This window comes from Aotus nancymaae, unplaced genomic scaffold (assembly GCF_030222135.1).
Source record: "Aotus nancymaae isolate 86718 unplaced genomic scaffold, 86718_ANA_hifiasm-v0.15.2.pri h1tg000058l, whole genome shotgun sequence".
NCBI lineage: Eukaryota > Metazoa > Chordata > Mammalia > Primates > Aotidae > Aotus > Aotus nancymaae.
Window position 1 is genome coordinate 12485785 of NW_026988472.1, and position 20992 is coordinate 12506776.

Sequence of the window (20992 nt, forward strand, 5' to 3'; positions counted from 1 at the left end):
TACATAAAAAGGCTTATATATCGTGACCAAATAGGATTTATTACAGGATGTAAAGCTGGTTCAATATTTGATAATCAAGTCATGTAATCTACCATATTAACAGAGTAAGGAAGAAAAATCACATGATCATATCAGTTGATGCCAAAAAGGCATTTGACAAAATCTGACATCCATTCATGATAAAAATTCTCAGCAAACTAGGAATAAAGGGAAGCTTCTTCAACTTGATAGAGGAACACCTACGTAAACCTATATCCAGCCTCATTCTTTATGGTGAAAGACTGACTGCTTTCCCACTAAGATCAGGAACAAGGCACTCACCACTCTTATTCAACACAGTATTGGAAGTCCTGGCCAATGCAATAAGGCAAGTAAAGGAAATAAAAAACCATACTGATTAGAAAGGAAGAAATAAAATTGACCCTATTTGTAGACTATGTAATTATATAGTCATGTACCACATAATGACATTTCAGTTAATGACAGACTGCATATGCAATGGTAGTCCCATGTGATTATGGTACCATATTTTTACTGTACCTTTTCTATGTTTAGATACACAAATACTTACCACTGTGTTACAATTGCCTAGAGTACTCAGTATAGCAACATGGCATGCAAGTCTGTAGCCTAGGAGCAAGAGGCTATATACCATACAGCCTAGGTGTATAGTAGGCTATATCATCTGGGTTTATCTACATATACTCTCTGATGTTCACACAACAACAAAATTGTTTAATGATATATTTCTCAGAACATATCCCCATTGTTAAACAAAGCATGACTATATATGTAGAAAATCCAGAGAATATACCAAAAGCTCCTATAACTAGTAAGTGAATTCAGCAAGTTTCCAGGATATAAGATCAATATTTGTGGCTGGGTGCAGTGGCTTACACCTGTAATCCCAGCAGTTTGGGAGGCTGAGGCAGGCAGATCACGAGGTCAGGAGATCAAGACCATCCTGGCTAACACGGTGAAACCCCATCTCTACTAAAAATACAAAAAATTAGTCAGGTGTGGTGGCACGTGCCTGTAGTCCCAGCTACTCAGGAAGCTGAGGCAGAAAATGCTTGAACCCGGGAGGTGGAGGTTGCAGTGAGCTGAGATCATGCCACTGCATTCCAGCCTGGGCAACAGAGCGAGGCTCCGCCTTAAAAAAAATCAATATTTAAAAACCAATTTTATTTAAATATACTAGGAATGAACACATTGAAACCAAATTTTAAAACTCACACTATTTCTAATTACTCAAAATAAATATTTAGGTATAAATCTAATAAAACAGGTAAAGGACTTATATGCTGAAAACTATAAAACACCAATGACAGAAGTCAAACAAGATCTAAATCAACAGACATACAATGTTCATGGATTGGAAGACACCACATAATAAAGATGTGAGTTTCCTCCTAATAGATCTATAGGTTTAACAAAACTCCTATCAAATTCATTAACACATTTTGTAGATATAGACAAGCTTATTCTAAAACTTATAGGGAAAGGCAAAGAGGCTAGGATGCCTAAAACCTTTTTTGGAAAAGAATAAAATAGGAGCAATCACTGTACCCAATGTTAAGATACTGTATAACTACATTAATCCAATCATGGAGGGACAGATTCCTTGATCAATGGAGCAGAAAGTGTACACAGAAATAGACCTACATATATATAGCCAACTAATTTTTGATGGTGGTACAAAAGCAATTTACTGGAGGAAGGATAGTTTCTGCAACAAATGGTGCTAGAGTAATTAGATATCCAGAGGCAAAAACAATCCTTGACCTAAACCTCACACTTTACACAAAAATTAACTGAAAATGAATCATAGAATTAAATGTGGCTATAGATAAGCTGATCCTAAAATTTATAAAGAAAGGCAAAATAAAAATATGAACTTTTACTAGAAAACATAGGAAATAAATCTATGGGACCCTAGGGTTAGGTAAAGATTTCTTAGATGTGACAACAAATGCATAGTCCACAAAAGGAAAAAACTGATAAAATGGACTCCATTAAAATGTTAAAACTTTTGCTTTTCAAAAGGCCTTGTAGATAAAAGACAAGATACAGACAAGGAGAAAATATGTGCAACCACATATATGACAAAGGACTTGTATAAAAATAACTCTTAAAATTCAAAAGTAAAAAACAATCCAGTTGGAAAATGGACAATCTATCTGAGCCAACATTTCACCAAAGAGGAGCTACGGATGGCAAATAAGCACATGAAATGATGTTCAGCATTACTAGCCATTAGGAAAATGAAAATTAAAACCACAATGAGATATCACTACATACCTAGTAGAAAAATTAAAATATGGTGACAAGGCCAGGTGCGGTGGCTCATGCCTGTAATCCCAGCACTTTGAGAGGCCGAGGCGGGTGGATCACTTGAGGTCAGGAGTTCAAAAGACCAGCCTGGCCAACATGGTGAAATCCCATCTCTACTAAAAATACAAAAACTAGCTGGGTGTGGTGGTGCACCCCTGTAATCCCAGCTATTCGGGAGGCTGAGGCAGGAGAATCGCTTGAGCCCAGGAGGCAGAGGTTGCCGTGAGCTGAGATCATGTCACTGCACGTCAGCCTGGGCAACAAAGTAAGACTCCGTCTCAAAACCATAAAAGAAAAATAAAATAAAATATAGTGACAATACCAAATACTGTGAGGATGTACAAACATTTGATCTCTCAGACATTGTTGGTGGGAATGTAAAAGGATACAGCCGCTCTGGAAAACAGTTTGGTAGTTTCTTATAAAACTAAATACATACTTCCACAAGATCTAGCAATTGCATTTCTGGACATTCATCCGAAAGAAATGAAAATTTATGTCCACACAAAAACCCATAAACAAATATTCATAGTAGCTTTATTTGTAATAGCCAGAAACTGAAAACAATCCAATGTCCTTCAATAAGTGAATGGTTAAACAAACTGGTACAACCATACCATGGAATATTACTCAGCAATGAAAAGGAACTAATTATTATTAAACAAGACAACCTGGATGAATCTCCAGAAGATTACACTGAGTGAAAAATGTCAATATCAAAAGGTTACATATTATATAATTCCATTTACATAACACTGAAATAACACAATTATCATAGAGATGGAGACCTGATTAGTGTGTTTGCCAGTGAAAGGAGTGGGATAGGGTAGGGTATGTAATGATAATGAGGGTAGCGCAAGAGTGTTTCTTTGTGTTGATGGACTAGTTCTGTGTCTTGATTGTAGTAGTGTTTACATAAATCTATATATAATAAAATTACACAGATCTATACACACACACACAAAATGAGTGCATGTAAAAACTGAAAATTGAATAAGGTCTGTTGTTAGATCTCGCCAGTGTCAATTTCCTGGTGTTGATACTGATCTATATACAAGGTTTTCCGTTGGGTGAAACTATGTGAAGGGTACACTGGACCTCTTGTACTGCTTTTGCAACTTCCTGTGAGTATGTAATTAGTTCTGCAGTGGTGTGATCACAGTTCACTGCAACCTCAAACTCCTGGGCTCAAGTGATCCTCCCACCTCAGCCTCCTGAGTAGCTAAGATTACAGGTGCACTCAGCTAATTTTTTATTTTTTATAGAGATGGGATGCCCCTATGTTGCCCAGGCTGGTCTTGAATTCCTGGGCTCAAGCAATCCTCTTGCCTTGGCCTCCCTAAATGCTGGGATTAAAGGCATCAGTCACCATGCTCGGCCTATATAATTATTTCAAAATAAAAAGTAAAAAAAAAAAAAAAATTCTGTCATTGTTTCTTCGTGCAATGTGTTGAGCTCTTCACATGGGTTGCTTTAAAGACCCGGAAACAAACTTGGCAGTAACTCAGGATGGTTTTGTCAATGACTAACCAAGTGCTAAATGTTGCCAGGTCAGATCCCATTTCCCAACAAACTTTCATGGAGAGTACTACCAGCCCAACCTCTGTACCCATAAGCACTCTTTTATATCCTTTTATTAAAAATCTTTGTATCTACTCAAAAGGCTGCTTTTCATTCAGGCTCATATTTTTTATTGAATCACTGGCAGTACAAGGTGAGGGGAGAAGCGAGATGGGTGCTCTGAAAGAACTCTTGCTGTTGCTGGGGTAATTGAAGAACTTAAAAGAAGTACTGCTAATTCAGGCGGGGCAGCATACAGAGGGCAACCTCACAAAGCCCTTTCTTTCTGCACACTAAGAATGCGTTCCTATCCTCCCGTGTTGGCCTCTGGTTCCTGAATGTTCCTGAACTAAGTCACAGATGCTTATATATATCTTCCGGTTCTGATACACACCTTTCTGAGATCTCTAGCTCCCAAGTAGACCCTTGGTAAACTATTGGCTAATTTCCTACCATTTCTCAATATTTTTGGTTGTGTTTAAAACATAAACATGTCCATGAATTCTTAGTGTGATGTTTCCTCAAGCTCTTAAGTCCCTAGTATCTTAAATAGAGGATTAAGAATTTAATTCCCGAGGCAGGTGGATTGCCTGAGTTCAGAAGTTCAAGACCAGCCTGGGGAACACAGTGAAACCCTGTCTCTACTAAAAATACAAAAAATTAGCCGGGCATGGCAGCATGCGCCTATAATCCCAGCTACTTGCGAGGCTGAGACAGGAGAATCGCTTGAACCCGAGAGATGGAGGTTGCAGTGAGCCGAGATTAAGCCATTGCACTGCAGGCTAGCTGACAGAGTAAGACTCTATCTCGAAAAATAATAATTTAATTCACTGTTTTTTTTTTTGAGAGAGTCACACGTACTGTGTTGCCTAGGCTGGAGTGCAGTGGCGCAATCTCGGCTCACTGTAGCCTCCACCTTTTGGGTTCAAGCGATTCTCTGGCCTCAGCCTCCCAAGTAGCTGGGATTACAGGTGCCTGCCACCACACCTGGCTAAATTTTGTATTTTTAGTAGAGACAGAGTTTCACTATGTTGGCCAGGCTGATATGAAACTCTTGACCTTAGGTGATTTGCCTGCCTGGGCCTCCCCAAGCGCTGGGAATTACAGGCATGAGCCAGCCAAGGATTAAGAATTTAATTCACTCTTAATCCAGACCCCAACTCTTCTTAATATTATGGGGCCCTGTTCATATGGGGCAATGAAATATTCATGTTTGGGTGCATATTTAGAATCCAAACTCTCAGTTTACCAGCCAGTTGCAGTTACCAAGTAGCTAGTTTTGTCCTTTTTCTCAGCTGCTAGATGTCTGATAAGGAAAGATTAAATTTTAAGCTGCTAAACTTCTTGGTTAAAACTGTTTCCACTTGCCCAGAATCTGGGGAGAATGAAAATGTTACTCTCTGTATCACCTGAAACAACCATAGACCCTTCTGTTTATTCCTAAGTCAGAACTTTTGAAAGACCTATCCTGTATGATAATAGAAAATTAATAATAAAAAACTGTCTTCATGCAATTAATCTCAAGAATTATAAGGGTTTTTGTATGCAATTGTTTTGAAAAGTATGCATAAAAGATTTTTTTAAAAAATGTGACATTGAAGTATGAGGTCATTCCTCAATATTCAAGTAATTCAAGAATTGGCTTTCACTTTCTAAAAAGTATGGATTATTTATTTAAAGATTTAAAGTCATACTCCAATGAGTTGGACGTAATTTTATCTCCTTTGCTACAGTTCCCTTGAGTGTTTAAGTGACCAGCCAGGCCCTAAATGCAGCTGGTTGACCTACTAATAGCCTCATTACTATCAAATGGAAACTTCATTCTGGGTTCATTCTGGGTCTGTGGAGCCTGGACTGCGAGCATTTGGCTCAGCTGAGGCTCCTGGGGCTACAGCAGAATAACTCAGGAAGACACGCTTTTAGCATTTTAATCATACTTTCTTCAATCTTTGAAGCTGGGATGGGGGAGGGGGATGAATCAACTTCCTGCTGGCTTTAAAGTTAGAGGACAGAAGCTTCAAGCAAATGAACTTGCAACTGGCTCCGCCTCTCTCAGTGGCCTTTCTGTGCCCCAATTTCCGGTCAGGTAATGAGCCTAGAGCCCTCAGATGAATCTGGGAACTTTCACAGGCACCTCATGTCTACTCCTTGAATTTCGCTTGTCAATTTGGATCTGCTCTTCTTCCCTTCAAGTTTTTCTTGGTCTTGCCTCCAGAACGTACGTGCCTGTGACCAGACTCCGAGGTATCCTGTCCCTGCCCACACACTTGCGCCAGGTGAGGCACCCTGTGTTGGCCACCAAAAGCTACTTCACAGATGCTAAAAGTTGGTGCTGGCGCTTAGCACTTGAGAGAACTGAGATTTCCGGGTATTCAGCAGGTCCTGTTATCACCGGCTGGATGACTTTCCAGCCTATTGTAACAGCTTCCTCCTGGACCACCTCCAGAACAAATGGGCTGAGGAAGGGCTTGAGCGTCCTTTGCAAGGGCTGTGTCCTTATGAGGTCTTCTCCCAGCATCGTCAACTGAAAGCACACTTTGTGGATCATGGTAATATCTAAGCTTACCTGTTAATCCTGGTTAAGCTTTCTTAACCTTCCTGTTTTCACTTCAAATTAGCGAACTACAGTGCCAAAGAAAACGGAAATGAGTGACAATGTTTACAATAATAGCACCATTAAGTTGTTTTTTAAGGGAGCTGCTTAGGGGTAATGTTAATACTTGAAATAGCAGAAACCTCAAAGTACGTTCTCTCATTTGACTTCAAAGCAAAATGTAATAGGAGACATTTAGTTAAATAATACAACTGCATCCCTAGATAGCCTGGAAATGTACTTTAAACAGCATTAAATGTAATTAATAATTTCCAGATGTTTAATCTGAAAACTTAAGTGGCAGTAGCAGCACTAGTCAATAACATTTTCAGTCGCATTCAACTTGGAACAACTCTCCACTCAGGTTTAAAAAAAGACAGAGGCTGAGTCAAAACCAAACAAAAACAGAAAGACAAAACTCTGAACTGGGGAGTGAGGGGAGAAATTAGCACTTGCCTGGACTTGGGTAGCCCCAGTGGAGAGCTGAAAAGACACTCCCACTGTCCCCTCCCACCGTGGGAGGACTTCAGTGTAAAATCTCAATCCATGTGAGTCATTCAAGCCCAGAGTCAGCCAATACAAAAATTAAACGGGCATTATTTTTCCTCTTATTTTAGTAAAATAATAACATCTCTCCAGTTTTATGATACCCACCCCAGCTAAAAATTTCCCAAACTTTTGAGCTCAGTTGAGAACAAATGGATGCACACCAAACCAGTATTGATAAAACTTGGAAACAGCTGAGTTTGCCTAGTTGACTTTTGCTTTTTCCTTTCATTGAGCTGCTCCAAGATATAAATTTAGTTGGCATACCTAATTGCTTTTGTGAGTAAAGTTGCTCCCAACTCCAATAAAGGAACTGACTCGGTATTTTATAATACATATTTGGATAGGCCACCTGCAGATGTTTGTGATCCACTAAGTGAGGGTGGAAGGGATTTGGGAGAGCACAGAGCTGGGAGGTGACCTGGAGCTTAGATCTGCAATTCAGGCTGCCATTTGGTCCCCATGGGGGTTGTTATCAGTCAAATGACCAGCTTAAGTTTCCTTATCCCTGCCCCCCTACACACACACACTGGGACTGCCCAGGAGGGCTCATTCTCTGCCCTAGATCAGTTTTAAGATTCTCAGGTTAGAATGGGTAGTCAGTGTATAGAATCTATGAACCAGCCAAACTCTAGCCAATCACTGCAGGTATCTCCCCCTGCAGAGTGAGGCGGTGTGTTAGTTCCACCCTTTCCTAGCCTTTCTTGACCATGGTCTGGTGGCAGTAAAGTAGCTCCATGGCCTAGAGCAGGTTCATGTTGGCACAGGACACTGGATCGTGGAGGCTAGTCTATAGGATTGCTGGAGATTGTCACACCTAGGATCAAGACATGGATTTTTCCTGAGCTCAGATGATTTCTCTTCCCCTTTGACTGTTGAAAAATAAAAATGGCTGGGTGTGGTGACTCACTCCGAGCACTTTGGGAGACCGAGGCAGGCAGATCACTTGCCAGGACGTCGAGACCAGCCTGGACAACATGGGGAAACCGTGTCTCTACTGAAAATACAAAAAAATTAGTCAGGTATCATGGCACGTGCCTGTAGTCCCGGATACTCTGGAGGCCGAAGCACGGGAATTGCTTTAACTCAGGAGGCAGAGGTTGCATTAAGCCGATACCGAGCCACTGCACTCCAGCCTGGGTGACAGAGTGAGACTCCATCTCAAAATAATAAATACATGTATACATACATAAATATGAAGTAAAATTATTTTAAAAGGCATTTGATAATGTTAGGAATTTTGCTATTCTTTGGGGGGAATGTGTACATTTTTGGCCAATCATCACCTTTTGACAAAATTGCCCTCTGTAATTCCTAGCAGCTAGCTGGGCGGAGGGTGGGCTGGGCATGGTGGGTCACCCCTGCAATCCCAGCACTTTGGGAAGCCAAGGCGGGCAGATCACCTGAGGTCAGTAGTCCAAGACCACCCTGACCAACATGGTGAAACTGCATCTCTACTAAGAGCATGGTGGCGCACGCCTGTAATCCCAGCTACTCAGAAGGCTGAGGCACAAGACTTGCTTAAATCTGGGAGGCAGAGGTTGCAGTGAGCCCAGATCGCGCCACTGCACTCTAGCCTGGGTGACAGAGTAAGACTCTGTCTCAAAAAAGAAAAAGAAAAAGAAAAGAAAAAAAAGAAAGTGGGAGGGTGCAGAAAGACAACAAAGAAGAACTTTTTTGTTGTTTGCAGAGCCTGAAAAATGTGCTGCTTTCCTTCATTACATCTGTGTTGGTGATATTCTTTATTACAGCAAGAGACAGATCTACTTCTCTTACTTCTAAAATCTGTATATTTAACATATGCCAGTTCTTGGCTGGTCACCAGTTGGTCCTATTTTTAAACTGCTTTGTTGATTTTAGCATTTTTGGCTTACTGTTCCTATATTTTCTCTGAGGTAGTAAAGAGTACTTTCTGAGAAAGTATGGTCTCAGTCATGGGAAAAGTGACCTCAAAGTTCTGGTACAATTTTTCCTAATGTCTATCTTATCTGCCTGGATGGAATGATTTCTTCAATTAGCCTCTGAGTTCCCTCCTAGAGCTGCTCATAACTTTCCTCACTTCATCATCTTTTTTTTTTTTTTTTTTTTTCCAAGACAGAGCTTCGCTCTTGTTGCCTAGGCTGGAGTGCAATGGCATGATCTCGGCTCACCACAACCTCTGCCTCCCGAGTTCAAGCAATTCTCCTGACTCAGCTTCCCGAGTAGCTGGAATTACAGGCATGCGCCACCACGCCTGGATAATTTTGTATTTTTAGTAGAGACAGGGTTTTTCCATGTTGGTCAGGCTGGTCTCAAACTCCCGACCTCAGGTAATCTATCCGCCTCGGCCTCCCAAAGTGCTGTGATTACAGGCATAAGCCACCGCGCCCAGCCTACTTCATCATCTTTATTGAAGAACTCACAGTCTTGATCATGGCTCCACTCCCCATGCCTTACAAAACTTTCTGTGATGTTCTATTTCAGGGCAGAATTACATACTTCAGACCTTTACTTAGGTTGGCTTCACTGTCTCCAACCTACTGGATACCATGACCCAATGGTATTAATCAAACAAATACTCCCTCTAGGCATTTGGATTTCAGGCTAGACTTGAGGCTTCTTACTGGTCTGCTGGCTCAGAGTGCCCTGAATATTCAGGGCAACTTTTTTTTTTGTTTTTGAGATGGAGTTTCGCTCTTGTTACCCAGGCTGGAGTACAATGGAGTGATCTCGGCTCACTGCAACCTCTGCCTCCCGGGTTCAAGCAATTCTCCTGCATCAGCCTCCCGAGTAGCTGGGATTACAGGCATGCGCCACCACGCCTGACTAATTTTGTATTTTTAGTAGAGGTGGGGGTTTCTCCATGTTGGTCAGGCTGGTATCAAACTCCCCACCTCAGGTGATCTGCCCGCCTCAGCCTCCCAAAGTGCTGGGATTACAGGCATGAGCCACTGTGCCTGGCCAGGGCACATTTTAACACTCCAGAAAGGGCTTCGATTCCGTAAGCAAAACATGTCTACCTCAGCGGCTATTTTCAGAATGTGACTCTATAGCAAAGTTCTTCCTGCTCCCGTCCATTTCAAGGGAGGGGAATCTGCTGGCACAGAATATAATCATCGTTGAAATCAAACGTGGTAGCCCTCTTTCACAGCCTCTTATTCTCCGAATTTAAAAATATTCACTGTCAGAAGAACTGGAAGTCGTTACATTAAGTGAAATAAGCCAGGCACAGAAAGACAAATATTGCATGTTCTCACTCAGATGTGAGCTAAAAAAGTTGATAGGAGGTAGAGAGTAGAATGGTGGTCAACAGAAGCTGGAAAGGATGTGCGGGTTGATGTGGAGACAGATTGGTTCAATGGGTATGAATGTACAGTTAGAAGTAAGTTCTAAGTTCAGTAGCAGAGTAGGGTGACTACAGTTAACAACAATATATGGTATATTTCAAAATAGCCAGGAGAGAGGACTTGAAATCTTCCCAACACATAAGAATGATAAACACTTGAGGTGATGGACACCCCAAATACCCTGACTTGGTCATTATATACTGTGCATGTAACAAAAAACCACATATACTCCATAAATGTACAAATATGCATCTACAAAAATTTTTTTTAAATATTCAACATTAGCTGATGCTCTAATTTATTCTCAGCATCCAGCAGGGTGGTCTTAATTATGAACAAGGTCAGCTGCAGAAAATATCACACCTGGCCACTGGCTTGGTGCCAGAGTGCCAAGGGGTTGGGGAGCAAAGCTGAAGGATTCCAATTATAGAGACATCACTGAGCTCCGCAACTCTTCTCCAATTAAAACTGCTTTCTGTTCAATTCCCAAACAGTTCCCACTGGCCTGTGTACTTGGATTTGAGCCAGAGCTATTTCTTAGTCCCTACTATTCTTATTTTATACTGCACCTCAGCAGAAATGTCTCTTTCAATAGAGCAAGTTCCTTTTATTTCCACAATGAAGCAAGAGGCTGAGGAGCCAGGAGACCTCACAAAGAGAGGGGTTCATTTATTAGTCACCTTGTTCAACTGGAACGTCAAGATACAAAAAAGCGAGGCCAGTTTAGCTTTTTTCGTTTCATTCTTTTCTGGCCTGCTCATGCCAAGGGCAGGCTGAGACAAAGCATACTGAAGAATGTTAAACCAGCTGTTTGTAAATGTTTTTCAAAAGCATCACTCCCGACTATTTATATTACATTTGTATTCATGGGAAGAAAATCTCTGCCAAGACAAAAAAAAAAACCTCTTAGAAAACCATCTGAATACTGCCTCAAAAACTGCAGATGGGCACTTGTGCCTTTCCCCTGCTGAGACCACAAAGAGGGCTCTCAGGAGCATGTATGAAGGGTTAAATCTTATTTAAAATCAGCCCAATTTCCCCAGTGATAGGGTCCCCGAAATTGTTGATGTTCAAGTGAATAGGTACAATCCGCCACAACAGCACCAGAAAGCCACCTGAACAAGAACCTTGCTAAAACCTGATGTCCTGTGGAAGTGTGGTTTTCTAAAGGGATAATTTTTATATCAAAATGTATCCATTTCTTCAAAATAATCACAAAAATAACACTTTCCAAATACATGTGGAAAGTTGATTTCATCTTTGTGTTCTAGTGACTACAACCCAAAGTATGAGGCCATCATTCATCATCAGAGTTGAACTGTAGGGTCAGACAGAGCCAGGATGCCAGCAGCAAGAATTTTCCACCCGTCATACTGGCCAAGATAAAAAAATTAAGTCAAATCCATGTTGTTGAAAGTCTGCGAAACAGACGCTCTAAGGAACTGCTGGTGGGAATGAATGCTGCTAGCTGACTTCGAAGAACTTTACCTCTCAAAATGTACAAAGCATATACCTTTTGCTACATAACGTCACTCTGCTATAGGAATTTTTCTGACGGATATACTCACATGTATGCAAATACAAGGACCCTACTAGAAATGCAATGAAATAGAGCAAAAAACTGTAACAACTAAATGGCCCACAGTATGGAACTAGGAACTATGTTATAATATGTTATAATACATTCCTATCATGAAATACAATATAGCTATTAAAAAGAAGATGAAACAGGAAGATTTTCAAAGCACTAACTGAAAAAAGTACAGAACAATAAATATAGTTCAATCTCATCTGTGTATAAAAAGGCTATATTTTTCTGCTGGAATTTGCATAAAACATTTCTAGACATATACCACAAGAAATGTTGTGGCTGCTTCTAGGAAGTGAGACTGGCAGGTATTTTATAAACTTCTATCCTTCTATCTTCTATACTACTGGGCGTGGTGGCTCATTCCTGTAATCCCAGCACTTTGGGAGGCTGAGGTGGGTGGATCACGAGGTCAAGAGATCGAGACCATCCTGGCCAACATGGTGAAACCCGGTCTCAACTAAAAATACAAAAAAGTTAGCTGAGCGTGGTGACATGCGCCTGTAGTCCCAGCTACTCGGGAGGCTGAGGCAGAAGAATCACTTGAACCTGGGAGGCGGAGGTTGCGGTGAGCCAAGATCGTGCCACTGCACTCCAACCTGGAGACAGAGCGAGATTCTATCTCAAAAAAAAAAAAAAAGTCAATTCTTTAGCAGTCTGTGTGTAAGCAACTGTTTCACTTTTCAGTGATATTTATTTATCTTTTTAGATAGGATTTCACTCTGTCATCCAGGCTAGAGTGCAGTGGTGTGATCACGGCTCATTGCAACCTCGACTTCTTGGGCTTAAGCAATCCTCCTACCTTACCCTCACAAGTAGCTAGAACTACAGATGTGAGCCAGTACCCCCAGCTAGTTTTAAAAAAATTGTAGAGATGGGCGGGGCGGTTGCCATGTTGCCCAAGCTGGTCTTGAACTCCTGGCCTCAAGCAATCTTCCTGCCTCAGCCTCCCAAAGTGCTGGGATTACAGGTGTGAGCTACTGTACCCAGCCTCAGTGACATAAGCCTACATAAAATGTCTGGGGCCCAGTTTCCTGATTAAAATGGAATGACTTTCAAAATGATTTGGTGGTGGCTGATTTTTCTGTTTAGATGATTTCCTTAGAAAGAAAGCTTCCTGATTGTTAGGGTTCAAATTACAGGGTGTTTGCCTTCTTCCCTAATTTCTTTCAAAGGATGCATATATATATATCATGCCAAGAGCAAACATCAAGGTGCCTTAAATGCCTACTGGGATGAAACCTTGGGACCTACCAAGGGCAGACATTGAAGGGACACATACTGAAAAGGACAGGCTAGCACATCAGTCTGTTCAGAACACTGGTGGATAGTGTACAATGACGGCTTATTAGATAATGAGCTACAGACAACAAAGCATTTAAAGACATGTAAGAGGGTGATAAATAGACCTGTGTATAATTGAGGACATTTTTCCCCTTTCCATAATAACACGCTGCATCTGCTTGGCATTTCACAGCTCCAAGTTCTTTCACATAAATTACTGCAGCAGGCAGTTCAGTGCTCATCAACAGCCCTTTATTCCCCATCCCGATCTTGTTCCAGTGGCAGCCTTCTGGTCCCGTCTGGCCAATCACAATGCTCCCGTTCCCTTTCGCCAATGATTGGGCTAGGGCAGGCCGTGTAACCCAGTTTTAGTCAATGAGACTTAAAGGGAAGTCGGCTGGTATAGGAGGTTCTGGGAAAGGTTTTATAATCAGATTAAGGCTGGGTGCAGTAATTCACATCTATAATCCCAGCGCTCTGGGAGGCCAAGGTGGGCAGATAGCTTGAGCCTGGGCAACACAGTGAGACCCCCACGCCGCCGCTCCCCACCCCATCCCCAATCTGTGCAAAAAAAATTTTTTAATGAGATGAAGTGGTGGTGTGCATCTGTAGTCCCAGCTACATGGGAGACTGAGGTGGGAGGATCACCTAACCCTGGGATGTTGAGGCCTCAGTGAGCCACGCCACTGCACTCCAGCCTGGGTGCAGAGTGGGTGTGGTGGTGCACACCTGTGAACCCAACTGCTCCAGAGACTGAGGTGGGAGGATCATTTAAGCCCGGGAGGAGGAGGTTGCAGTGAACCAAGATCATACCACTCTACTCCAGCCTGGGTGACAGAGTGACAGCTTCCTCTCAAAAAAAAAAAAAAAAAAAAAAGAGCATGGCAGGAGGGAAAACCCCTCCACCCCTTACCGGCTAGATAGCTTCCTTCCTTTCTGTATTTTAATAACCCTGTGTTGTTGTTTGAAGATGTGATGCTTGGAGCTGTGGCTGCCATCTTGTGACAGTGGGAAGAGAAGCTGGTGAATGAAAGCCGAAAAGATGTAAAAGACAGAAAGGGCCTGGGTCCTTGGTGACTTGGTTCAGGGTGCTATGGCCCCCGCGCAGACCAGAAAAAAGCTTGCTGACTCCCTCGCTGCCAGATGCTGGCCATCGGGTGTGCACTATCCAGAAGTTACTCAGGTTAATTCACGTTTGGCCACTCTCCTCAGTTGAGCCTAGGGCACGCTCAGATGCCCTGTGGGAAGGATGGCTATAAAGTCGTCGGCTTTCCTATGTAGGCGCTGTCGGCAGCTCAGGGATATTTTATTTGTTCAGTGATTGGGACATATTAGTAATAAAGCTGAGTATGTTTTTACTCCATTCTAGCCTGGCTGGAGTACCAGGGTGATGACAGGGAATGCCAAGGGGGGCCAGGTGAGGTATAATAGAGAAGACTATGGCCGGGCACGGTGGCTCATGCTTGTAATCCCAGAACTTTGGGAGGCTGAGGTGGGCGAATCTCGAGGTCAGGAGTTCAAGACCAGCCTGTCCAATATGGTGAAACCCCGCTTCTACTAAAAAGAGTACAAAAATTAGCTGGGCATGATGGCGCACACCTGTAGTCCCAGCTACTCAGGAGGCTGAGGCGAGAGAATCACTTGAACCTGGGAGGCGGAGGTTGCAGTGAGATCCTGCCACTGCACTCCAGCCTGGGTGACAGTGAGACTCCAACTCAAAAAAAAAAAAGAGAGCAGATTATGAGCTCTGGAGTCTAACACCAAACACTGTTCTACCCTCACCAGCCAGGTATGACTTTGGGCAAATTACTTCTCTGAGTCTCAGATTCCTCATCTGGAAAACTGGTATAAATAATGATATATGTACAATGCCTAATTCAGTGCATGACACATAGCCCTTCGGTAAGGATCCATCCCCATCTCTTTTCCTCCCTTCTCTAGAGGAGAGTGTGACAAACTTTTGGAAAACCCATCAGTGGATCAGCAGTAACGTTATCTTCCTAGGAACCAATAATACAAGCATTGTAATCAATCCACTGGTTGGTGGTAAGTGCCCAATGCGGGAAGGAGGATCAGTCACTAAAGTCCGGAAGAGCCTAAAGCTTGCTCCGAGATATACCTGCAGCCCTACAAGGGAAGCCCCATCGGCCTTCCAAACAGCAGCACCAGTGTCTTCCCTCACAGTCACTGTCACCTACGCAGACTCTAACTTCCTAGAACCCCATCAAAAAGTGGGCGAATGATATAAACAGACACTTCTCAAAAGAAGACATTTATGCAGCCAACAAACATAGGAAAAAAGCTCATAATCACTGGTCATTAGAGAAATGCAAATCAAAAATGAGATACATTCTCATGCCAGTTAGAATGGTGATCATTAAAAAATCAGGAACCAACAGATGTTGGAGAGGATGTGGAGAAATAGGAACACTTTTACACTGTTGGTGGGAGTGTAAATTAATTCAACCATTGTGGAAGACAGTGTGGCAATTCCTCAAGGATCTAGAACTAGAAATACCATTTGACCCAGCAATCCCATTACTGTGTATATAGCCAAAGGATTATACATCATTCTACCATATAAAGACATATGCACATGTATGTTTACTGCAGCACTGTTCACAATAGCAAAGACCTGGAACCAACCCAAATGCCCATCAATGAAAGACTGGATAAAGAAAATGTGGCACATATATACCATGGAATACTATGCAGCCATAAAAAAGGATGAGTTCATGTCCTTTGCAGGGACATGGATGAAGCTGGAAACCATCATTCTCAGCAAACTGACACAAGAACAGAAAACCAAACACTGCATGTTCTCACTCATAAGTGGGTGTTGAACAATGAGAACACATGGACACAGGGAGGGGAACATCACACACGGGGGTCTGTCGGGGGTGTGGGGCTAGTGTAGGAATAGCATTAGGAGAAATACCTAATGTAAATGATGGGTTAATGGGTGCAGCAAACCACCATGGCACGTGTATACCTATGTAACAAACCTGCATGTTATGCACATGTATCTCAGAACTTAAAGTATAATTTAAAATTTAAAAATTTAAAAATAATTTAAAAAATAAAATTTTTTAAAGACTATCTTCTACCCTCCTATTTTCTTTATTGCCTCACCCCAGCCAGTACTCAATAGATGTTAGTAAAAATTAAAAAAAAAAAAAAAAAGCAAAAGTTTCTGGGAGATTCTCCTGTCTTAAAGCCATAAAATGCACAGCATTCGCCCAGGGGAGGAGTTGCCTCAGGCCTGTGAAGAAGGGTTAGGGACAATTATGGTTACATCTGTAAATACAGGATCAGCAGATGAAAGGATGTTTTTGTTAAGATGTGACAAGTCACCCTGTGCCTTACCTTCCATCACTCTGGAAATCAGGAAAGAACACAAACTTCCTAGCAATTACAGAAACTGACCAAGAAAACCATCTGATTACTGGGAGAAAAATTAGCCAGCTTCTGAAATCACTCTGAAACCCTGGCTCTGTAACAACAACAAAATCCCTGTTCATTAATATCTTCAACGTTTGTCCTCAGAGCTTCATCTCAGGGGAATGCTGAATTACACTATAAAATAATGAATGGACACAACTCACTTCCGCCCACCCAGCACTGCTTTTCCTCCTCCTCTGGACTGACTGCACAGTACAGAAGGCGGCACCCTTCCAACTCACACAAAGTTTGGGGAAACACACCCCCAGGTCACTAATTAAGACTCCTATGGTCAGCGTCGTGCAGAACAAACCCTCCTCCCACACCATACCCTGACCCACACAGAACACATTTTGAGACTTTTTAAGCCCCACTTTAGCATCTTCAGATATATACTTTACTGAGAAAAAGCAAAAAAGAGGGGGCAGTGTCTTGTCACAAAGCTCCTCCTGCAGTCACAAACTGTTACTGCCAATTGAAGCCTCCATCTGTCAAACGGATTGGGTGGAGTGGGGGACGCCCAGTCCTGAGGTCTTGTCAACACTAGAGGAAGCTTACCAGGCAGCTTTTGTAACCTGATGTGAATGGGATATGCTCAAATATCCTGCAAACGCCAGCTACAGGGAGAAGGGGGAAGGGAGAGGAGGAGAGGAAGCGCAGGCGGAGGAAGAGAGGGCGAGGGGAAATCGAAGACAGAAGGAGGGGGAGGGAGAGCGGAGACAGAGACAGGCGCACATGAGCCAGGGGAAAGCAAAGTCTATTCACTACACGAGTGCCTGAGACACACAATGTGCAACAAGTGTTGCATGAGCCGCCTGACTGTGCCTGCATGCTTGGAAACTCAGGAGAAAAAGTCCTGGAGGCTGCGCATAAAACAGACAGAGAAGAAACATGAAACAGAAAGATTAGGGATAGGTAATAAATGCCTTTCCACCAAACGCTCTGCTTTTGGCTTTCTCTGTGCCTGCAAACACCATTGCAAAGTCTCCTCCCAGGACAAACTGGCATCAAGATAACTCCATCATCATCAAGCTCAAACGGTTCCCGAAATCCTATATTCCACATGTCAATTCCCAGACTCACGGCTCATGACTACTTCAAACCTTCTCTACTCTTCTCAGCTCTCTGATACCTCCTACTTCATACAGGGGAATGGGAGTGCGGAGACCTGCCTTCCACCTCAGTCACACTGAAATATCCTCTCTCGTCTCAGGATCTCCCTCTGAGGAGGCCCGTGGCTAAGCTGGAGATTCCGATGAATCTACCAAATTCTACTAGCAGGACTTTCCCATCCTCTTGGACCTAATCTGATAGGATGGGATCCAGGATGGTACTCTCCCCTCTACACTTCCCCTCCCCAGGCCATTCCAGGCTCCCTGAAGACCGTCCTGTTCCCGGCCTTGCCCTGGGCCACCTTACCCGGATCCGTGCCGGGGACAGGGATGGGGGGCTACGTGGCGCCGTCGGCCTCTATCTCCAGCAGTGTCTCCACGTCCTTGGGTGGCTCCGAGTCCCCCTCCTCTCCGCTGCGAGGGTAGGCGAGGAGACGCATGGCTGGAGCGCAGGCGGCCTCCACCTGGCGCACCTGCTCTCGGCTCAGGCGCTCGCGCCAGGCGTGCACTGCCTCTCGAGCGTCGCGCGCCGACAGGTGGAAGGGCCGGTCGGCGCCGTAGGCCGCGCCGCGAGTCATGTTGAGCGCGAAGGCTTCGAGGGCGGCGAGCGCGCGCAGCCCGGCGAAGCGCAGCAAGCGCCGCAGCTGGGCGCGTGGCTGTCGCACCAGGTCCTCATAGCGCAGCCTCAGGTAGCGGCGCCGCAGCCAGGCGGGCGCACCTCGCGCGAAAAGAAGGTCGCGCAGCCAGGCCTCGCAGATCACCTCGAGCGCACCGGTCAGGAAGAAATCGGCGCGCGGCGCGGAGGGCAGCGCGCGAGACTGGCCCCCGGGGCGAGCACCCACACCGTGCGCCAACAGCACACGGTGGAAGCGGTCGCCCCTCTGGCGGGTGCGCAGCACCTGGATGCTCTCGCGCAGCAGTCCTTGCCTAGACTTGAGGCGCGAGTTGTGTACCGCTCTCGGGTCGCGGAAAAGCTGCACCACCTTCAGGTTGAGGCCTGGGTCACGCAGCAGGGGCACCAGCACTCCCAGGTCGAGCAGGCGCACGTCCTTGATGACCACCACCGGGTACTTTCGGCACTCGGCCTCCAGGGCGCGTATCGCTACGGGTGGGCAGCTGCGCTCGCAGGCGGTGTCCTCAACGAGGCCAACCTCGGCTCGGGCACGGGGCGCGCCAGGACACAGCGGAGGCGAGCAGATGACTTTGTTGGTCCGCCAGCGGAAGAGGGCGGCCGTGGTGAGATTGGCCGTGTCCGGGGCGCGTGCAGCTGGGTCCCCCGGCGGCGCGTACAGCCGCAGCACGGAGAAGTCGCAGCGGAAGAGCGAACGCAGCATGTCGCGCAGAGCGCCCTGCAGGCTTTCGGCGTCGCCCGGATACAGCGCCTGCCATAGATGCCACATGGGCTCGTACAAGTAGAAAACGTCCGGGTGCTGGTTAAAGAGTTCGCCCAGGAAGGACGAGCCGGTGCGCCAGGTGGCATGCACGTAGATGTGCTGCTTCTCGCGAGACACCACCTCCGCGACAGCGCCGCTGAGGTTGCTTGGGGACCGAGGGGACTGGCCCGCGCCCCCTCCAGCGGCCGGCCGCGCCTCCGCGCCCTGCTCGCGTTCGCCGGCCGCCGCCGCCTCCAGGCTCCACACTCCCAGGCTGCGCTGCAGGCCGGGGCAGTGCCTGGCGCCCTTGTCCCCGTCGCGGCCGCCGTCCAGTACGGAGGGGATGAGCAACAGCACCAGCGTGTACAGCACCAACAGCAGCGCGAACTTGCAGTACTCTCGGCGCCGCCGCCGCCGGCCCTTCATCATTCACCGACCCCCCCAGAGCGGGTCGGGCGCCAGTCCTTTCCCTTTCCCCAGAAATCCCGTCCCAGGTCCGCTCCTGTGGCCTCTCCCGGCCCCTCTGCGCCGGGAGGAGCAGAGCCGCGGAGCCGCGCATCCACAAGGGGCAACTTGGAAGGCGGTGGTGCTACTGACGGCGCCCCAGCCCTCTCGGCTCAGCCGCCGGAGAGCCGCCTATTGGTTGGTTTTGCAGCCGCCGCCCCGCCTTTCTGCCCGCCTGGGTTAGCCCAAGGCTGGGCCAAATCTGGGCGGGGCTGCAGCGGGGCGGCGGACGCCGGCTCACTGAGCCAGACCCCACCTTTCCCCAAACTCTCCATAGTGAAGTCTTCATTAGTGACTTCAGGCAAGGCAGGGGCCTGTGTGTACATAATGTACCCAGTAAAGGGCCATGGACCCCACCCGGAGAAGTTTTATGTCTTCTGCCTAGCCATCGCTATCCTAAGCAGATAAGCACTCGCCACTATCTACCTTTAGCGCCCCCATCAGTCCTGGAGTGGATGTTACTGAGTTCTGGACTAAAAGATAAAAGATTGCACGTGGCAGAGTGGTCCAGTGGGGTTGGAGATACTGCTGCATTCCGGCGGTGCATTTCATAAAGTCTAGCCTTTGTGAAATTTTAAGTGTTGTGTTCCTTAGGGTTTCGCCAGCTGATGGGCCCTGCACATTTTACCAATACTTCGGGGCCCAGTTTAGTCATTTGTGAAATGTGAATAATTCTTAGTACCCATGTACCTCCTGGATTGCGAGATTCAGGGGTTGTTAGCACAGTATAACCCAGCCTATTCCTGCCCCCAAGAGCAAAAGACATTTGCAGAATCAGAGTGGTAGAATGGTAAACTTTCTCAGGAGCTTGGTGTTTAAAAGGGCCCGTAAGGAGGAACGTGTACCGAAGGATAGATGAAAAAGGGTCAGGAAGTCCTTAGAGTTACTAAATTCAAAAGAGAACCAAAAAAGATAATTTTTGCTCTGTTTCATCAGGCTAATGAATAAGGAAGTGAGAGCTTCCTTTCACCTGCTTGGGGAAGGTGTTGTAAAGTTAACAAAACATAGAAAGCATATCTACCCATCTCCACCAGGGGAGCCTGTGAGACCACTGACTCAAGCATTTTGTTTCTTTCCACAATTCTTCCAGCCAGTTGTTCAAATCTTCCCTATTCACCCACCTCATTGACCAACACCCCCACTTTCTTCTCAGTTTTTCATATTCAGCGGAAAGATGCCATACCATTATTTTAATAACACTCCCTCCAATAAGCTAAAATCCCATGCCCTCTGCCTTTTCATTACTCATCTAGTAAAATCCCCCAACCCTGCTTTTGGCTTTCTCTGTGCCAGCAAACACCATTGCAAAATGTTTCCCCACAGGTGTGAGC

The 20992-nt window shown here is 45.2% G+C and overlaps 1 protein-coding gene across 1 annotated transcript in view; it reads right to left on the minus strand.

Annotated features, from left to right (window-relative positions):
• Positions 1-19751, minus strand: part of CHST7 (carbohydrate sulfotransferase 7) — a 29273-nt gene extending 9522 nt beyond the window's left edge. The window contains exon 1 of the mRNA XM_012448194.2: positions 18092-19751. Coding sequence (XP_012303617.1) covers positions 18123-19586 — 1464 coding nt within the window. The 5' untranslated portion in view covers positions 19587-19751 and the 3' untranslated portion in view covers positions 18092-18122. The remainder of the gene's footprint in view (positions 1-18091) is intronic.
• Positions 19752-20992: the final 1241 nt, after the last annotated feature.